The sequence below is a fragment of the Bombus bifarius genome, unplaced genomic scaffold, assembly GCF_011952205.1.
Source record: "Bombus bifarius isolate JDL3187 unplaced genomic scaffold, Bbif_JDL3187 scf7180000007970, whole genome shotgun sequence".
NCBI lineage: Eukaryota > Metazoa > Arthropoda > Insecta > Hymenoptera > Apidae > Bombus > Bombus bifarius.
The window spans coordinates 3849986-3868613 of NW_022884356.1; the positions used below are offsets into that span (position 1 = coordinate 3849986).

Here is an 18628-nt window from a genome sequence, read left to right on the forward strand (position 1 = left end):
TAGATCGTGAATGATTAGCTAATTACAGTTAATAATCATAATGTATTATATATATATATTAAAAATAATTTATATATACTTAGAAATAAACTATAGATCATTAACACGCAGTGGATCAACAGTACACTACAAGTATCTCCTATATTTCGTTTATTAGTGATGCATAGTTTATCACTAGGTCGTAATTTATTACACGACGATGGAATATTAATGAATTCTGAGTGATCGCTATGCAATCAGTTGTTAGTAAATTATAGCTCATAGACAAGCTCGGCGTTAATTTAGAAAATTAGGCGTAACTTATAATGAATTAATTAAAGGTCAGTTAAAGATCTAGAAAATTATACCGTCGTTCTACCAGCTGGTTAATTTACACAAAGTCAAATTCTGTTGTTTAAAAAAACACAAGAAATAAAATTGGCACGAGTATATGAAACTAACAATACATTTTCTAAATTTCATTTTAGCCTCATCTATCGTCGGTTAAATTAACCTAAATTCGTTTAGCAAGCTCAAAATGAATTCGTATTACGCTACTTCGTGGAATTTCAAGAATGTCACGAATTCAAAACTGGAAATGACAGAACTCTGTGTGACGATATTAGTTACGTAACATTACAACGTTTCGCTCAAATTTGGTACAATCGATGCACAGTCAGTTTCACATAAACAATCACCGCTTTGTGCTTTTCCCTTAATATCTATAATTAATGGCTGCTCTGGAGCAGAGAGTCTTATATAAATTGCTCGAGATTTTCAATACGTTTGCAGGACATAAATTTAGAATTTAGAATGTCCGCTGTATAATAACGCGTCTTATAAATTATTCATCGTACGAGTGATCGTTGTCTCTGGTGAAATAGTAATAAGGTAGAAGTTACTAATGTCGTGCTTTTAATTCGAGCTTAACTCCTTTCTCGGTCTAACGATCGTTCGTTATAACAATGGCTCACTCTCGCAAAGGATCCTATCCGGAGAGGAGCAACTACGCTGTAACGATGTATAATGTCGCGTGGCTCAGTCTTCTATCCTCTTAGAGCAATTCCGTCGTTTAATCCAGAAATTATCCCGACGACGATTCAAGTGCCGGTGAACGGAAAAATAGCGGAGTTTCGTTTAACGCGACTCGCGATCAGATAAACCGGATCGCAGCCAAGATAACTCTGAAAAGCTGCAGTTCCATTCTAACGACGAAATGCTTTTCAAACTCATCTAGCAAGCCAATTTATTTAGTATAGTCCTTTATTTCTTATTCATTTGTATCTTATTATACGGTTATAAATTCGGTTATAAACCGTATAATTTACAGTGAGAGGCAAAAGTATTCTTACAGTCGGAACTTAGTATACTATACCGTAGCATACGTCCGTGTCATTAAATATATTCAATTGTATGTATTTTTTAATTGCTTTCAGAAAAATATGAACTTGCGTAAACATTCGTAGTCTGTCAGCTATATTTATAACGTCCGTATATAGAATTTTTCTTCAACTTCCAATCTTTTCTTTTTTTTCTTTTTTTTTACTTTTTATTAACTGTGAATATTGGAATATAAATCTTATTAAAAACTATAGAAAACTTAGAGAGATAATTGTAGAAAGGTTGATACAACGCCGAATTACAGAAAGGTTAATACAATTTAATTTGAAATTAATCAATATACTGAAAGGTCAGTTTAGTTAAATACGTAGGATTGATTTCGAAATTAATTAAAACACTTGAATTATAGAACGATTAATGTAAATTACGCATTGAAATTTGCGAAACATCATTTATTGTATATACAAGTAATGAGAAGCAATTAAAACTAGATTTCTACTGTACTGTGTTCCTAGCAATTCCTTTTACCAGTTTAAAATTATGAAACTATAGTAGAATCGTGTTTCGTAAGATTTATACGAATTAATGTGCGTCATGAGCACCGAGTATCGCAGAAAGTATGCAATTTAACCGGATATTTGTAATTCGATACTATATTTAAATTGATTTAGACGCATTTTCAAGCGGAGCAAGTATTAAACTAATATATATCGAGCAGACACGATTCCGTTGAAATTGTCTACATGGAAACACAACAGAAGATAATGCAGAAACGAAAATTGATACGTATGATGCTACAAAATGCGACCGAACGTGATGATTTCGCATGAACATTCTTGCTAGCGGGACAATTGTAAAAATTTGATGCTATTGAAGACCCGTAAATACGATAGCAAACGTAGTCGCATGTACAATGTACACGTGCACGCTTCTGAAATTGCTGAGGAACGATGATAATTCAAGATACACCACCGAGAATAACCTGCGATAGCCATATATCACGAAAGTTATGGCGTTCCACAGTGGCACCAGGTTAGACGAACGAGTCGATTTTTCAGTTTGCCTTTCTATTTAGTGTTTGTTAAATATTATTGCGAAAGAATAAATTTTAATCTTATGCGCATTTTATATAACATTCAAATAATGTAAAACAATATAAAATATAATGCAGAATGGTAATGAGATATAGAATTTCTAAGAAAAATTATTTTTAAAGTACAAGAATAAAATACTACGTTATTTCGATAATATCTTGTAAATTGGTTAAAAGATGTAATTTTACGATAAAAAATAATAATAATTGCATTTATCTATTATGATGTTGATTATTCAGTATAATGATTTAAATATACCAGCTCGTATAATGTATAACTTTAATGAAAAAATTCCCGGAGAATCTGCTTTTAAGTCTAATTACGAAGGAAGTATATAAATTTATTAGCCCTTTTAATTTATGTTCAGAAACTTTTTTAATATCATGCGTTGTAACGTTTTCTTATGCGGCTTTAAATACTCTTCCGTAATTTCCCGTCAAATCCGATGTTGATATGAAAATTCAACACGGTAATGTATTTGCTTACTATTAAAGTTCCATGTTACACGAGCAAGAAATTGAATTTATTAGCCGAGCTAACTTCTTTAAGTATCCAAATCAAAACTGCATGAGACAAGAGAATCGATTTTTCATTAACTCTCTTTTTAGCGTATTCGGTAAACGAATACATCCAGAGATTGTATTAAGCGCCGTATCTACAGGGTGATCATGATGGTTTACGAAGTACCATGATATGAAAGAAAATCATTTCTCTTAATTTTATATATTCCTGTACCGCATGCGTGCGCGTTTATCCTTTAATTACACGATGTCGATTACTTCTAGAAATTAGCACAGTGAATTTTCTAGGTACGTGGAAAATTTAATGCGAATAAAAATATAATTGAAATATTATTAGATTCGAAAAATTGAAACTTTTATCAAACGTCATATCTAGTTTACATAAATTCCTATATTGAATTGTTTTCTTAAGAAATAGCGAACGAATAGTTAAAATTCCGATATTCGTACGCAAAGTGGTCGATTTTGGGAAGTGATTTTACCATTTCGTGAAATCTGTGTCACGCGTTTCGGTATAATCGCGCGTTTAAATCCATTCATGTTCTATGTAATATCGCGTACCGTTGTTATTAACAAATTTTATAACGATGTCGTTATCGACGCTACGTATGCATATTCGTCCCACCGTGCTTTTCATTTCTATCCTCTTAATACACCATTCGAAATGATTCTATTATTCTCCACTCGCAAGCTCCCGCGGGAGACCACGGGATTTTCGTTAGAACAATTCTCTTCGAAATTAAAAAAGAAACATTTCCCTCGGTTAACGTCTACCTTTAGGCTATGGATTTTATAAAAATTTTATTTGTAACATAAAAAGTAATTGATTTTTATAGCCTCTTTGATCGCTGAGAAATAATTACGAATGGTGTAAAATGGTACGCGTCTTTATATTACAAAAGGGTCCTTTCAGTTCCTTGTCGCGGTTACTGTAATGTTTTAAACGGGCGTAAAGCCGCGTTTTCGCACGTGCGATACGCTACTCGGAGTATTCAACGAACACGTGCGCTGAATATTCATTTTAGAGACGATGATACTATCTTTGGCCCCCTTTTAAAGGTTTCAAATGTGTTCTGCGACTTTGGTTAGAGCGATGAAAACGCGACTTAAAGATGCTCCGCTCGATCTTACCATAGTTAATCGTTTGGAAAACATGCGTTCACTTAATTGCATCGTCAGAGTATAAACCGCATTCTACGTCTTTGTAGAACTCTTTATCATTTATATAAACTGTATAAATCAAGGAGAATAAAATTCGTGGAAAAATTCTTCATCCTAGTTTTTATCGAATACGGTAGAATACGAATGAAAAACAAATGGATTAAATAATGGTTCAGCGAACATCGTAGCTGAATTAATAATTTTATGTTTACTTGTTTGTTGGTTCATATAGATAATTACATAATTCTTCATTCATCCATTATAATCATTGTTAAATCATTTCAGCTGAAATTTGCAGTTAAATTAATTCTGTTTTATAACCGGAGTTTTCTTGGCATGAACGCATTTTCATGGAAATTTAGATGCAAGGGAAGTAAATGGAATTTCCGGGATCTTAATGAGAAGCCAAGAAGATCTTGCCTTAATAGAGCGAATTTCTGTGACAATTGGTAGTCTGATAAATTACGGATAAACGTATTCATAATCTTGTTATCATAGTCTGCTTTCTCTTATTCTTAATGCGACAAATTAGACTACAAATACTTTATGGTATTATTTAAACTGGGATTATTTTTAGAAAATATTTAATTAAAACGCTATTATTAATATCGAAGAATATGTGATATCAAATACTTTACCTCTATGTTAATAACATTTTCGTATTTGTATCTTTTCATTAACAAAGAGCATTCAATTTATTTTTAGGACGTGCGTTTGCCTGGAAACCATCTTTCTGAAAGTATTTAGAATTTTATTCGACAATAGGACGAACTTAATGTAGATTATAGATAGTAAATGAATTTTTTCCAATAATCCAATTAATTTTGTAGAGATAATCATTTTTCAAATATTATCCCATAGAAGATGTATTCTATGTGTCATTCTGCTTCTACTTGTTCTACTTGTTCTACTGGTTCTACCCTTTAAAGTTTCGTAACTAAAACTCTATGAGTTTATACTTGTAAGCGTTAACCAATGTTACCAACACTCTCACAGTTTATACTGTAAACTAAAAGACTACAACAAAATCATCCACAAGTAAACTAACCAAATTGAATTTATTTAAACAAGAGCATTGTTTCTGTTCATTATTCACAAACCATTCATCAAACTTCAGAATGACAAGTTTATAGACACGCTGACTACTTTATCCTCCCTCGACTGGAGCTCCGATTTTTCTTTTCTTTTCTTCTTTTTTCTTCCTCTTTTTCTTTTTGCACAAAGCGTGTAGCAATTAAAAGATAGGGCGTGTGATTCGTTTGTTAAACATTTACGGTAGCTCCTTTCATGGTTTTACGCTATTCCTTTCGTGGTTTTACGGTTTTACGCATTTTGCTCGGCTTTCAGCCGATCTTCGCTTGGCTCCTTTCAAATCGTTGTGAATGAAATAATGCGAAATTTTCTTCGGTACAGTATCACCGCTATTTCTCCCACATCCCTTACCTTCGCTACGACCTGGTTACGAAGAAATGAATTCACGTTCTGAACTTTACAGCCGGGAAAAATAGAACGAAAATACTTAACGTACCGCGGCGGGGGCCAGACAAAAGAAAATTCTTTAAATTGCTTCAGCGGTAACGTGTTTGGGAGAATTCTTACACGGGCACACGATGTTGCGAATTAAACTGCGATGAGTTAAGTTTATACGTTCCCGTGAATTACACGAAACCGTTGCCAGGGAATAAACGAAGCTGCGATAAATTGTAAGAAAAAAGAAGGAACAAGTCCGTAAGAATTAATTTTTATCGGGACGTAAAAGTCGGTGCAAACGTTTAAGCGTTCTACGAGAAATCTGAACCGTACGGTATACGATAGTTAAAGTTTTTAACAGCGTTGTATAACGTTTGTGACATGTAACGAAGCGTCTAAATTAACGATTAGAATATTCATAAGGAAAGAAATATTCTATGAATATTAATTTTCCTATTAATTTCATGCGTAACTCGTAAATGAAATTTAGTTGGCTTGTATCTTGTTATTCATTGACAAAATTCTGCATTCCATAGATGTAATAGGATTTTGAGGTATATGTATAATAGGATTGACAAGCGCCTGAATGAAAGTGATAGGCTGGAAAAATATTCGTACAAATTTATGCTCGATTCACGCTTGACCTAAATCAAAAGATATTTCTGTCTGACAGATCCTCACAAACCCCCGATCAATTCGTCTCACATTATCTCTTATTTGAGTCGAGAAGTTTTTCAATTCCATACTTTATCAACATCTTCATAATTCCAAAAATGTTGCCTGTCATGAAATAGAAGTATTAATGTCGTTCAACTATTACTCTTTACTACCTTTTCACAGAACTTTGTCGATCAATCACCTATGTTTAGAAACATTTTTGATTGTCAGGTGACAGTGGACTAAGAAACTCACCAAGAATATACTTATCGAGACATCCTTTAGTGACCTCCATATAGAATCGCATGACGTTAGATCAAGTACGATCATCTTGATGGAAAAAACGCGGATATTAGACAAAAAGCAAATGGACCGAAGGATGAAGGATATTTTCAAGAAAGAAATCGTTGCGTTTGCGACGTGAGAAATCTCGAGTCGTCAGAGAATTCACCAGTCGACGGGATATTGTCTGACGAATGCCTCTGTCCTGTTGTCAGCCGGGTCGTCAGATCGCGAAATCACGCCGCTGATATTTTGTCGTGAAATATTTTGGATTGGAGCGTGGATAGATCGGGGTCGAGGGTGCTCCTGTCGTACGCTCGCGCGCGCACGCCTCTCGAAGGTACGGTTTTTCGATATCCAGAGGTAACGCCGGAAAAAGCAGGTCGTGTCGGTCGTAATCGATAAGGTATTGCCGCGCGAGAAACTCGAAAACATTTAAAACAACTTGGCCGCCGAACGAGAGGCTACAAATATTCGATCGGTGAGAAAGCAGCTTGGTTCTTCAACCTGCTGATCCTCGATACGATTGTATTCTCTGGCTATTTACCGAACGAACGTTACCCAGAGTCTTTTAAATGTACCGAAAACTCGACGATTTAGCTTTTGCGGGCAATGATCGAACGAAATAAGTCTGAACGTAGATGTAAGGAAGAGAAAAGCAAGAAAATTTATCGTATTCGGTTGCTTGAGAAATTTGTGGCGCGATTTAATCTTTTTAGAATCAAAAGTTTTTTGAAACATCGGAAGAATTTCTTTTTTTTTTTTTTTTAATAATTATTAAATCCTAATTTAAGATCTTTCAAATGAGTTTGCGCTTGGTAAAATTGATTCCAATTGTAATGGATTTTGTCTTCTTCAAAAAAAGATTGGGAAAGTGTATTTCCATTATCAATAACTGAAAAGGACTATTTGCTTCACAGTGCAAGATACGCTTGGTAGGCCTAAGAGAGTTAATCGTTTCTAATAGTTTGTCTAGTCTTAAATATATCTTGGAATTAAGTGGAAATGCAATTAATCGTTCTTTGATCTGAAAAATATTCAAAGTGGTTTTATTTCGATCAGCTCTCAAAAAATGTGTCGGTGACGTTAATTGAATATTTTACTGAAGAATTTCCTTTAATCCTATATCGCGTTAAGTGGAGAGAAGATTGTGGACTTTTCTACTCGTGCTTAATTGGCTGACACGTTGGTTCTCGGTGCAGGATAAGAGGGTTGTACGCGTTTAATCCAAGCCCACCTAGGATCACCGTCCATAAATCAAGATGATCAAACATGTCTCGACGAGTAAAGTGTAATGATTATGATCTACAAGTGAAAGTGTCGTGTAGATAGCTTCTTGTAATGAATCTCCTTTATCAACGTATATAGTTCTACACTCGAAACATGAAAAGACATACAGAAATCGTTCGATAATTGCACAAAAATCGAAAGCCCAGTGTTGCAATTGCGCAGAATTAGAAACAATTTGATTCCGTGAAACTGAAATCCTAGATGTAGCGAATATAGAAAGAGAAAGAGGAACCGAGGGTCGAAACGTTCGGCAAATTTTAAAGGCTCGCGACACAATGAAACTTTTAACTCAAAAATCAACATTTTTTTTATTTTCGATTTGTCATCAATGAAACTTCTACCAACACATTTTTTACATTTTCCTGATTAAAATGACACCATACACCATTATAATGTGCAGCATATTTTTTACCTAATAAATAATAATTAAGCACATATCATTGAGTAAATGTAATTCAAATTATATCGTTTTTAGTCTCATTTTAATAAGGAAGATCTCATTAATACGTTAGTACAGGTTTAATTTTTAAAAGGTCAAAAATAAAAAAGTTTTTCTCTCGGATTAGTACTGAGATACATTGTACTCAACGATACCTGACATTGAATTATGTCACAGTACTCGATCATAGCGGGCCGTCAAGTTTCTTGGTGCAACCTCCTCCTCGTAGGGAGGATGCCTACTGTGCAATTATCGAATGTTTCCTGTAGTGGAAAAAATTAAAGATATTGGAAAGATACCTACGCCATCCACAAAGGCGATGCCGGATGTGCCGTGAACATAATGAACGTAGAACAACAATTTACATCTACAAAACCTTTTCACAGGGGAACATGGCTCGAAAAATACAAATCTATTTTGTTTGAAATAAGAGATTCGATCGTAATATTTATTTGTGTGATTGAATTTAAATAAAATCTATTACGAATAGAGCAACGTATGTATCTTGTAAATTAATTGTAAAATAATTACTATATAGAGAGTTTCGAAATTTTATCATAAGAAATTTTACGAAAAAATGTTTGATGTTTCAGAAGTTATAACCATTTTCGTAAAGCGATACAATATAGACAGAAGCCTTAAAATATATCGGCTACACGTATCAGTTTTTCCGCAAACAGCCCGGACCGTGATGCGTTAACATTCTGTTATAATATTCTTTTTGTATATCCATCACGAAAGTGTATCATAATTCTAGAATTTTATGAACGTCACGACCAAAATTTAAAAATTTACAATTCGAAATTTGTAATTACTAAATGCGAAATCTTCTCGATGTATTGTAGTAAATCGGACATATTTAAAATTAACTTACAGATACGATCTGTTACAAAGTTCGTTCAATTTAAATCTAATCGGTGTACGGAATTTTTGATCGAAATTGAAGCTTAGCCTTGCTTCCGAAAAATTGAAATATAAACGAAGATAATACACAAAAGTCTTACGTGTACGTATGTGTATCGATCCACCTATATTTAAAAGTACTACAGTGAATAGTTTTGAATTATTTTTTCATACTTGTACGTATCTATAGCCTATCCTCTGGTGATTTGAAACTTTTACATTCTATGGAAGGCGTACATCAATTTTAGCAGCAGCTAAAATTTTAGGATCAGCCGGGATATTGGGACAGAAATTCATACAAGATATGGAATCTAGAGCTCGCGTATGCAAAACCAGATGAATCTGCCTCGATCAAAATTGAAATACATCCAGGTGCACTGGTCGCATGGCATTAATTATTGTGATATAATATAGGAATTCTTCCAAAAACCGCTATTTTGTTATTAAGTTAAATGACACTGTGTCACGGAATTAGAGACAATTAAGAAAGGCAAACGTTTAATTAACTATCAGTGCCTTGTCAATTTCAGTTTTTTTTAATTCTAATTTTAGCATCATCATACGATCAAAAGCATACAAATTTTATGATATTGAGGTTCTTTTAACATAATAATTGATTCTTGAAACTTTGGTCGCTTATAAAACTAATTAATATATTTAATACTTTTATTTTCAATTCTTTTCTTTCCTTCGTTATGTTTCATAAGCGTCTATTTTATTTATTACCCTTCTTAACATTAGAACTCTGTCCGCTATCTTACAGCCGGTTAAAATACCCGAGGGACTGTGACACGAATATTTTGTGACTCGAGACAAATTGCTACGATATTATTTGCATAATGAAATTCATGAATTTTCTGTCGCCGATTTTAATTGCGAATGACGAATAATGAATTGGAATATGAAGTAAAACGGATCTATTGTGTGTAAGTTGAATATCGATTTCACTGCAAAACGAGATGATATTCTTCGGCAACTCGGACAGTCTATCTGAATACGTCAAATAAAACATAAAATAAGAATTCGATATTCCTTTCAATATTTTCACTTTGGTGTTTTGAAATCTAATGCCATGTTCCATTACGAAGAGTTTACGAAATTTTGAAAAGCTAGACAGCTAAAATACGTTTCCTTGCTAAAACGAGAGAAATTAATACGGTAAGTTAAAACGTTATACTGTTGCTCTTTCCCCACAACATTTTTGCAAAAAATTAACCAACCTTTGTTGGTGAAACAAGCGAACAAGAATCGAACGTAATTTATATGCAAACTGTAGTCGGTATCACACAAACTCTTCGATATAAATATTCTTTTGTTCGGTACTCCGATAATAAACAATCGCTCTCATAATTACAAGTTTTCATATATTCCGAAAAACTGTTATTCCAAGGATATCGTTTTCATTGTATTTATAACAATCGCGGAATAACCACGAAATAAAATGATGAATTAGATTGTATAGTAAGTTCGTTTTGGTGTCATATTTTAAGAACTATCGTAAAGTTGTTACTTATATTGACTGTAGAGACCGATCGTGCTAGTAATATGGGTAAACGTTGTTCGTAAGTGCATCAATAGCATAACTTTACATTAATAGTATACTTAAATCATTTACTAATAAACACGTGAAATATCAATTGTTTCGGTATTTACAATTTTTCTTATGAGTAATCATCAAATAACTTAAACGACGTAAAGATAACGGGAGAAATTTTTTGGTAAAAGGAGGAAAATTTTAAAATCACAGAATAGGTAAACCACATAATTTATTTGTAACAGATATACAACAAACTAATCTTTACGTAATGCGTTGATTAAATAAATGTTATATAATTATCTTTAACCTTCCTTTTTTTTAATGCGAGCTTATCGCACTATCTAATAGAATAGAATCTAAAAGAAGAGATGTAAAAGAAGAAAAGAGGAAAGTAACGTTTAAAGGCTAACTAGAGAGATCGAAATATTCCGTATGCTCGATAAATATGCATTCGAGTTCGTTTGATTAATCGAATTTCGAACAGACGCCTCGCTAAGATATTAATGAATTTTCCGCTGCGGGATTAAACAAATTGGCCGTCTCCGCGAAACTGACGAGCAATCGACATGGGATCTTGGCCGTTTGAATAATTGAAAAGGAGCGAAGCCGAGCGTGTTGGATCAGAAATCGCTGAAATGAGATTAATTAAGCTCGGTACGCTTGTCCGCTCGCGCACACAAAATGACAGCGGCAGCGTTAACAACGTGTAAAGTGTATTATACGCCGAGTGTTTAAGTGGATTAGTTTCTAATTTCAATCGGAAGTTTGACTTGGCCGCGACGTTCGCGTGAATCCGCTCGATAAATGCCTGCGATTAGCCCTTTAAATATTGTACATGCGTATACAGTAACTTTCAGAAGAATCATTATGGACACTTGGATCCTTTCGACTACGGGCAAATATTCTATTTTTAATATTAAGTTAGAAAATTAATTATGTAATTCGTACTTAGGGATTAGATAACCTGATAACAAAGAATTGAATTACGCTGCTAGAATATTCCATCAAACATCCTTTTACATGTATTTTGCAAGTAAGTTACATTTTGTTGAAAAGGGAGCCTTATATCGTTAACGTGTTATCGTTAGACGTATTAGCTACAAAAGAAAATGCTTCCTTTGCTTTACATGATTTCCTTGTTTTATAGTAACGTAGACACGTTATGAACAGAGTAAATACTTTTCTTATTCTGCATCACTCTACAGCATAGAAAGTCAAAGTCCCAGCTTGATTCTTTAAGGTCCACTTTCGTAATCTGATACCGACTTTATCGCGGATTAACTTAAAGCTGTGTAATATTACGTATCTGGTCTTTGTATGCTTAATCCCCTGTTATAAATACATCGTGATATAATTTTACAAACTTTTATACGATGTCGTATTAAAATAAAGGATGCTGATCTAATTCGAAAACACGTGTTACTTGATCTTTTCATTATAATGTCACACGACATAGAAAAAGTTACATACTTATTATTATAACTGATACTATGAATATTACTTCTATAATTATATCGTTGTATTGCCAAGCAATCTATCCAAACCAATTATTAGCTTTTTTATTTCTTTCGTCAAAATGGAAAATTGCTATCATGCGTAAACTATTTTTCTCGTTTCCTCGAACAATGGAAAGAGTTAATCAATGTCTGTTGCCGTATGTAAAATAGAAATAAATAAATTTAAATAAACAGTGATGGCCACTAGGTGTATCTACTGGCGCCACAGATTACTGGCCATCTATAGAAACCGCTTAAATCCCAAGTATTCAGCACTCGAACGATAAAAGGCGCCGATGGTACTTGATTGGACGTTTTAATTGCGTTTCGTTAATTCCAGTGTGATTAATGCAGCGATCGCGAGATTTCAAATTTCGGTTCGTTGCCTATGAAATGAGGTGGTAATTTTTATAAAACCTTTAACAAAGATGTGTTTAAATTTAGAAATACCTGTTCCGTCTATTCGTACGAAATTGTTCATATTTATAAAAGAAAGATCAAATATGGATAAATATGATTTTCTTAGAATACGCACGGATATTTTCATGTATTTTAAACGAGTCTATAAATTTATAAAAACATTCGTTTCGTACGAAAAGATAACAATTATACTTTTTTACATTACGAAGCCTGATGATGAAGGTATTGGAGAAAAACTTTATCGAAGCTAATTATTTTAAAGCAGATCTATTTTATCTTCTATCTTTTTGCTCGTTATTAAATACTAGTTCAATCAAAGTTGAACGTATCGTGAAAAGAATTTCGCCTAAATCGAAACTATTAAACCAACTGATTTCAGATTATTTAAATTAACTAACTATTAGAATCTACAAAAATTGAGAATACATAATCAAAGTATAACCCTGTCATTTTCATATCTGAAAAATCATTTCTTCGATATAATCATGTTTCGAAGTTATTTGAATTTATTCGGCCAACGTAGGCAGAAACAATTAAAATAAAATTTTGAAAAATATAGATCTATAAATGTAATGAAAAGGAAAGATGTAAAATCTCTCGTAACTGAAAGAAAGACACGAATCGTTATGAGAATAAAATCAATGGAACAACGGTGGTTTTTCGATATGCAGCTGTTGTCCGAAGAAAGACGATGATTAGAAATTACACGCGTGAGCTCTAGCAGAAGTTCACAGTGTATGTGAATTAATAATCATGGAAGACTGATTTCCTCTCAGAGGAATTAATGGCATACCAGGGGATTAATTCGGTTTGTTTAACTCAGTATCGCCTCGACATTTGGCCTCGCTTAGTTCGCAATTACGTATACCTTGACCTATCCATTTTACGCTGTGTAAATTTAGATCGGTATGTGTAGCGTAAAACGAGCATAAGGATATCGGCGCTATACTGCACAATATTAGGACTAATTAATTATCCCGTTTGCATCGGTGATACAACATATAATTACGATACCAATACCAATGACGCGAGTATTTATCTATCATATATTATCGTATCGAGTACGATATCGTATCATTGAAACGTCTCTTTATCTTTTAATCGTACTTCGATTTAACCGTTAAAAGCTACAACAAGCGAAATTTCATAGCAGTACGTTTCCTTCTCTATTTTAAGAATCAATGAAGTTAAGCAAATAGAATTAGATGGTTTATGATAACCTTTAAGAGTTAGTATCTTACGCTAGAGGGAAAGAATTATAAAAACTTTCATATTAAAAATACCTTGCATCGATGTCTTTCTATACGCATTACGTATGCTTTTTCCAATTAATAAGAATAATTTTCCTTTGACAATTAACTCGCATTTTACAGATATAGAGATATAGACTTTCCGGCTTTAAACAGACCGAGTAAAATCATTTAAAGAAGAATTCATAGACAGCTAATATCAGCGAGAATAAATTGTTGAACAAAATAAAAATTCATAAAAATTGTCGGAAGTCTGTGATTTTAAAACATAAATTCTATGTATCTTACAAAATACATATTTTTCTGGTAAAATCAAATAACAAATACCCATAGGTACATCGAATAAAGAGAGATATTAAAATAATTTACTTGTCAAATACCATTCAAAAATATTACTTAAATAATATTATAACAAGCAACGAATAGAATAACAATTTTAAATAAACATGCACAATATCCAATCTTGTTAATAAATACAACATCGGATTCTTCTAAAGCAGAATTCTTCCCGATTCTCACCATGGAATCCTCAAAAAGGTTTGATTCTAATAATAAATTTCTTTTGTAGTTCAACCCAGACGAGGATCTCGGCTCAGGCGATATCAATAACGACTTGATTGACGGTTTGGAAGACGTTGACACTAATGTGCCAGACGTGAGTTGCGTGATGAAGCTGAGTTCCGCTGAAAACTTACAATGCGACGTGCTCACTAATTATTTGTTTCGCAAGCAACGTCTCAACTAACCCGATTGCATTAACACGAACTTCGCTTCGATGTTTGCTAACGAGATATTCTATAAACTTCTCGACCGCGATGTTCTCTCATCTTTGGCGAACAGATTCGAAAGAATAATTTATCATTACGATGTAGGATCGAATGCAAACTTTGAGTAAAAACAGACTGGTTGAAAAGATGAGAAACAATTGTGGTCATGAGTTTTCTAACTTTGCGTTTACTAACGGTTGCGGTAACGATTACTACTTTTCTATTCGAGCAGAAACGGCGATTTTCGTTGTAACGCTGCTCTATCGTGTTATTCCGATAACAAACGAGTCTTGATCGCGAGTAAAAAGTTCGATTAACCTTCAATCGATATCATCGAGTCAGCTGATCACAGCAGATATTTAATCGTAATGTATATTTTATATTTCAGGTCAGAGATGCTATTAATTGTCGCGTAAAATACAGGAAAACTAAAACAAAGTAAATTAAACCAAGCTATTATGAATCAACGATGACTCAACGATATCAATTGGTTAAATACGGTGCTTTCGTTTTTCATTTCTATTGTACAATTGGTACAACTTCGATTGGTTGAAATACGACAAAACGTAAACGTGGTACCTATATACTTAACACATTCATTGTCATTGATTTTGTACACGGTGCATTTATAACCTGCAACTTGTAACTTGTCAATTTCAAGGATCAAATAATCTATCGTAGATCCTTCCTTTCGCCGATCAATTAGACGTTATTGCTTCGTCACCGGTTTTCATTGCTTGAAAATATCTCGGAGCGTTTGATTCGACGATTCGTTTGATCGATTTATTACTCGAAAGATACAAAGAAGAAGGAAAAGGAACAAGAACAAAGAGCTCGCACATGAAACGTTTTAATTGCGACTATTCGAGAGCGATCGAGTTATATAAGACGCTTCGATAACCCACAAAAGAATTCCCTAGGAACCTGTCGGGCGTTAGAAGAGGAACACGGTGATCGCTTTATGAGGATAATCTTTGGAACACCGAGAGAATAATCTTGGAGATTCTGACGAGATCTTGCATCGGTAACAGCGCCGAAAACGCTTCGTTTCTCAGAAAGCTTTCCAAAGCTTCCACCGCCGTCGTCGTTCCCAAAGATTTTCTCTTAATCCAAACGAAGTTAGGGCCATGCCGCGTCGTGACACCAGTTTTCTCAAACTTATCCGACCCATTAAATCTTTTAACGATTAAATTTAATAAGGAGCTGAAAGGTTTGGTCGTTGCCTCTCTTCGCTCGTCATCTATTCTCGCCACGCGATAAAATATGAAACTTGGATCTTTCAATTTATTAAAATTGCTTTTATATCGTTGGATTCCTACGATTATAAATAAGTTTTCAGAGAGAAGAAGGTGAATTTTATGGTTGAGACTGTCGCGGAAGGTTTCCAGAAGAGATACATCACAATTATTTGAGGAATTTAATTGAAAGGATCGTTACTCTATCTTGAAATTCTTGGAAACCAATGAGAACGGAAAATCGATTAATTACTTAATTAACGCCTTTGAATTTCCACTTAGAAGTAGCGAAGAAACGTTTAGCCATTCCAACGAGTCTTCGATCTAAGACAACAAGATTCCAAGAAAGCAAATTCCTTGAAAATAGCTGTGTTACAAAAGGCTTCTTTCAAGGATCGATCACGAGTGCTTAACTGGTTAGACGCAGCAGGAGATTCAATCTCGTGGAAGAGAAATCGGATTATTCGGATGGAATTAGCGAACAACAAATCGTCGAGAGGTGGTACGATTCGAAAACAGGTTCATCAAAATGCAATTGCCTTGGAGGTAGCTCCTTTTCGACTATCCTCCGCAAGCTACACGAACGATGAATGCAAGGAATCGAGCGAGGAATTCACGGAGGGAATTCAATTCTGACTGAACCGAGGGTGTTAGAAAGTTGTAAAATATAGACAGACAGCTCGAACGATGCAGAAGTACAAAAAGATATTTGAAAGACGTAGAGAATAAACGGGGAATGTACGGGAAAGTAGGATCGAAGACGAACTTTGACTTCTGCCACCAAACTATTCACGTTGGCAATTAGACGAGGTGATCTAGCTCTGTCGAAGTTAAACTTGCCAACTAGAATTGACTTCGATTCGTTCTGCTGGCCACAGCGGAGGATCTATTAGGTTTGATCTTCCGACGTTAGCTACCAACGAACGAACGTTTGTTAAAAAGACTCTTCTCGATTCCGGTCAAGTAGATTTTAAACGCGAATTAACTCTGAAGTGAGAGTTAATTAAAACAGGAGTTAGAGTCTTGTAATTTACTCGTAATTACTCGCAGAATAAGAGGGAAATGTATTTAGGTGTTCTAAATCGTTGGAAATGTGAAGTTAGGGAAGTATCAGTAGAGAAGTCGATTATTGGTCGGACATCGGATACACGTACTGTATGTAGGTGACGTTCTATTATCGTTTCTTTCAAGAGTTAATAATATTTTTTGAAAATAGTAAATGAAATCTACCACGTTCCTTTACATAAATGTAGGAATGTTATATTATTAGTTTGTAGGTAACGGTATGATTAATACAATATCGTTTGCACTCACACGTAATCGAATATAAAACCCCGTTTCACGTATTCGTGACTCACTACTTTCACGACACAACGACACAACGATCTTCACACGACGACGATAAATTCAACTCTGACACTCTCAACTCTCGTTACAATGTTTTCCATGCTCACATTTTCCCAAACATACCTTGGTAACGCTCACAACACTCTTTGACAACGTCAACATATCTTGACAACGCTAATAAACAATTACCCCTCGCGCCACGTCCTTCCCTGATGTCACACTATCCCACATAAATATTTCTTTTTTTTTTATTTAGTTGTTTACATTACACAATTTGTCGTGTTTGTTAGGTTATATCCTTTATGAGATCTGTTGGGTGTTTCCTTTTTAGTCTTCTTTCTATGCTCGATGTGTTGATCGTTTCCGCTGCCAGCCGGTCCACATAAACATGATCTTGATTTAGCTACTTTAAAATATACGTGCAATAATGTTGTATGGAAAATTGGGTATGAGATTCACCTTTAAATTCAAAATATATTTATAACGTTCAATTATTTTTATTATCAAGTGACAGCAAAACAAAGCTGGTCTACTTTGTTTCAAGCTTTCGGGTTCTAATTTTTAGCTAAAATAAATTTTAATTACTCGCTAGAGTCACTTCCGAAGTTATTTATATTATAGACATAGTTAACCGATTTCGTCCAACGATAGATCTCGTTAAAATTTAATCAACGTGACAAATTCATCGTGTTTCAAGCTCTCGTATGTAACAGAGTTTGAACGGTGTACGATCATCTTTATTATACACAGCACCGGTCAGTAAATATAAACACGCTTTCACCCTTATCTTCCTAGCCAGCAATATGCTATCCCACAATGCAGCCACTGACAAACAATTCTTCCGTAAAAGGGGAACCGCAGTACACAATTCCTCGCTAGATTTAGCTTTGTTGGGCTGCTTTCCGTCTGCTTCGTTTAAATTAAAGTTGAAAGGTCAACATTTTATATACTTTACCTAAATTTGACGAAGCGTGCCATAGAATCCTTTTGCGATTTCGTCTAAAATGCATTCTCTACTTTATTACCGTACTTTGAGCATCTTATACGAGAATTTCACACATTAAGAAATACGAAACTACTTTTTACGATGAAGAATAAATTCCTGCAAGATCCTTACTTTTCGGTTCTTTGTATCTAGATCGCGGATTTTCATGTGCGTCTTTGTCTAAGAAAACAAAAGAATACTTCGTTAGCTTTCATTTCCGTGCGATTCGTTTCAATTTTTTGAAACAAAATATTCTGTAATTATACCGCGAAAGAATCGTATCCTAAAAATCGTGGTTTCCTAAAAATTTCTCGTTAGAACGTTTAAAGAGCGAAACAAATTTCTATTTATCTTCCGTTTCTTTAATCTTATTCATAAAAATATAGACTTTCGTGAAAGTGCCCAATCTATTTGTTGCTTTATTCTCGTAGTTTTATATAGCAACAAATAATTG

The 18628-nt window shown here is 34.1% G+C and overlaps 1 protein-coding gene across 10 annotated transcripts in view; it reads left to right on the forward strand.

Moving 5' to 3' along the window:
* LOC117212026 (collagen alpha-1(XVIII) chain) overlaps nucleotides 1-18628 on the forward strand; it is a 344311-nt gene that overhangs the window by 297651 nt on the left and 28032 nt on the right. For 8 of the 10 annotated variants that reach the window (XM_033456469.1, XM_033456487.1, XM_033456509.1 and 5 more), the window contains exon 6: nucleotides 14409-14495. The exons of the other annotated variants lie outside the window; for them this stretch is intronic. In XM_033456469.1, the coding sequence (XP_033312360.1) occupies nucleotides 14409-14495 (87 nt within the window). The remainder of the gene's footprint in view (nucleotides 1-14408; nucleotides 14496-18628) is intronic. 10 annotated transcript variants of the gene reach the window in all.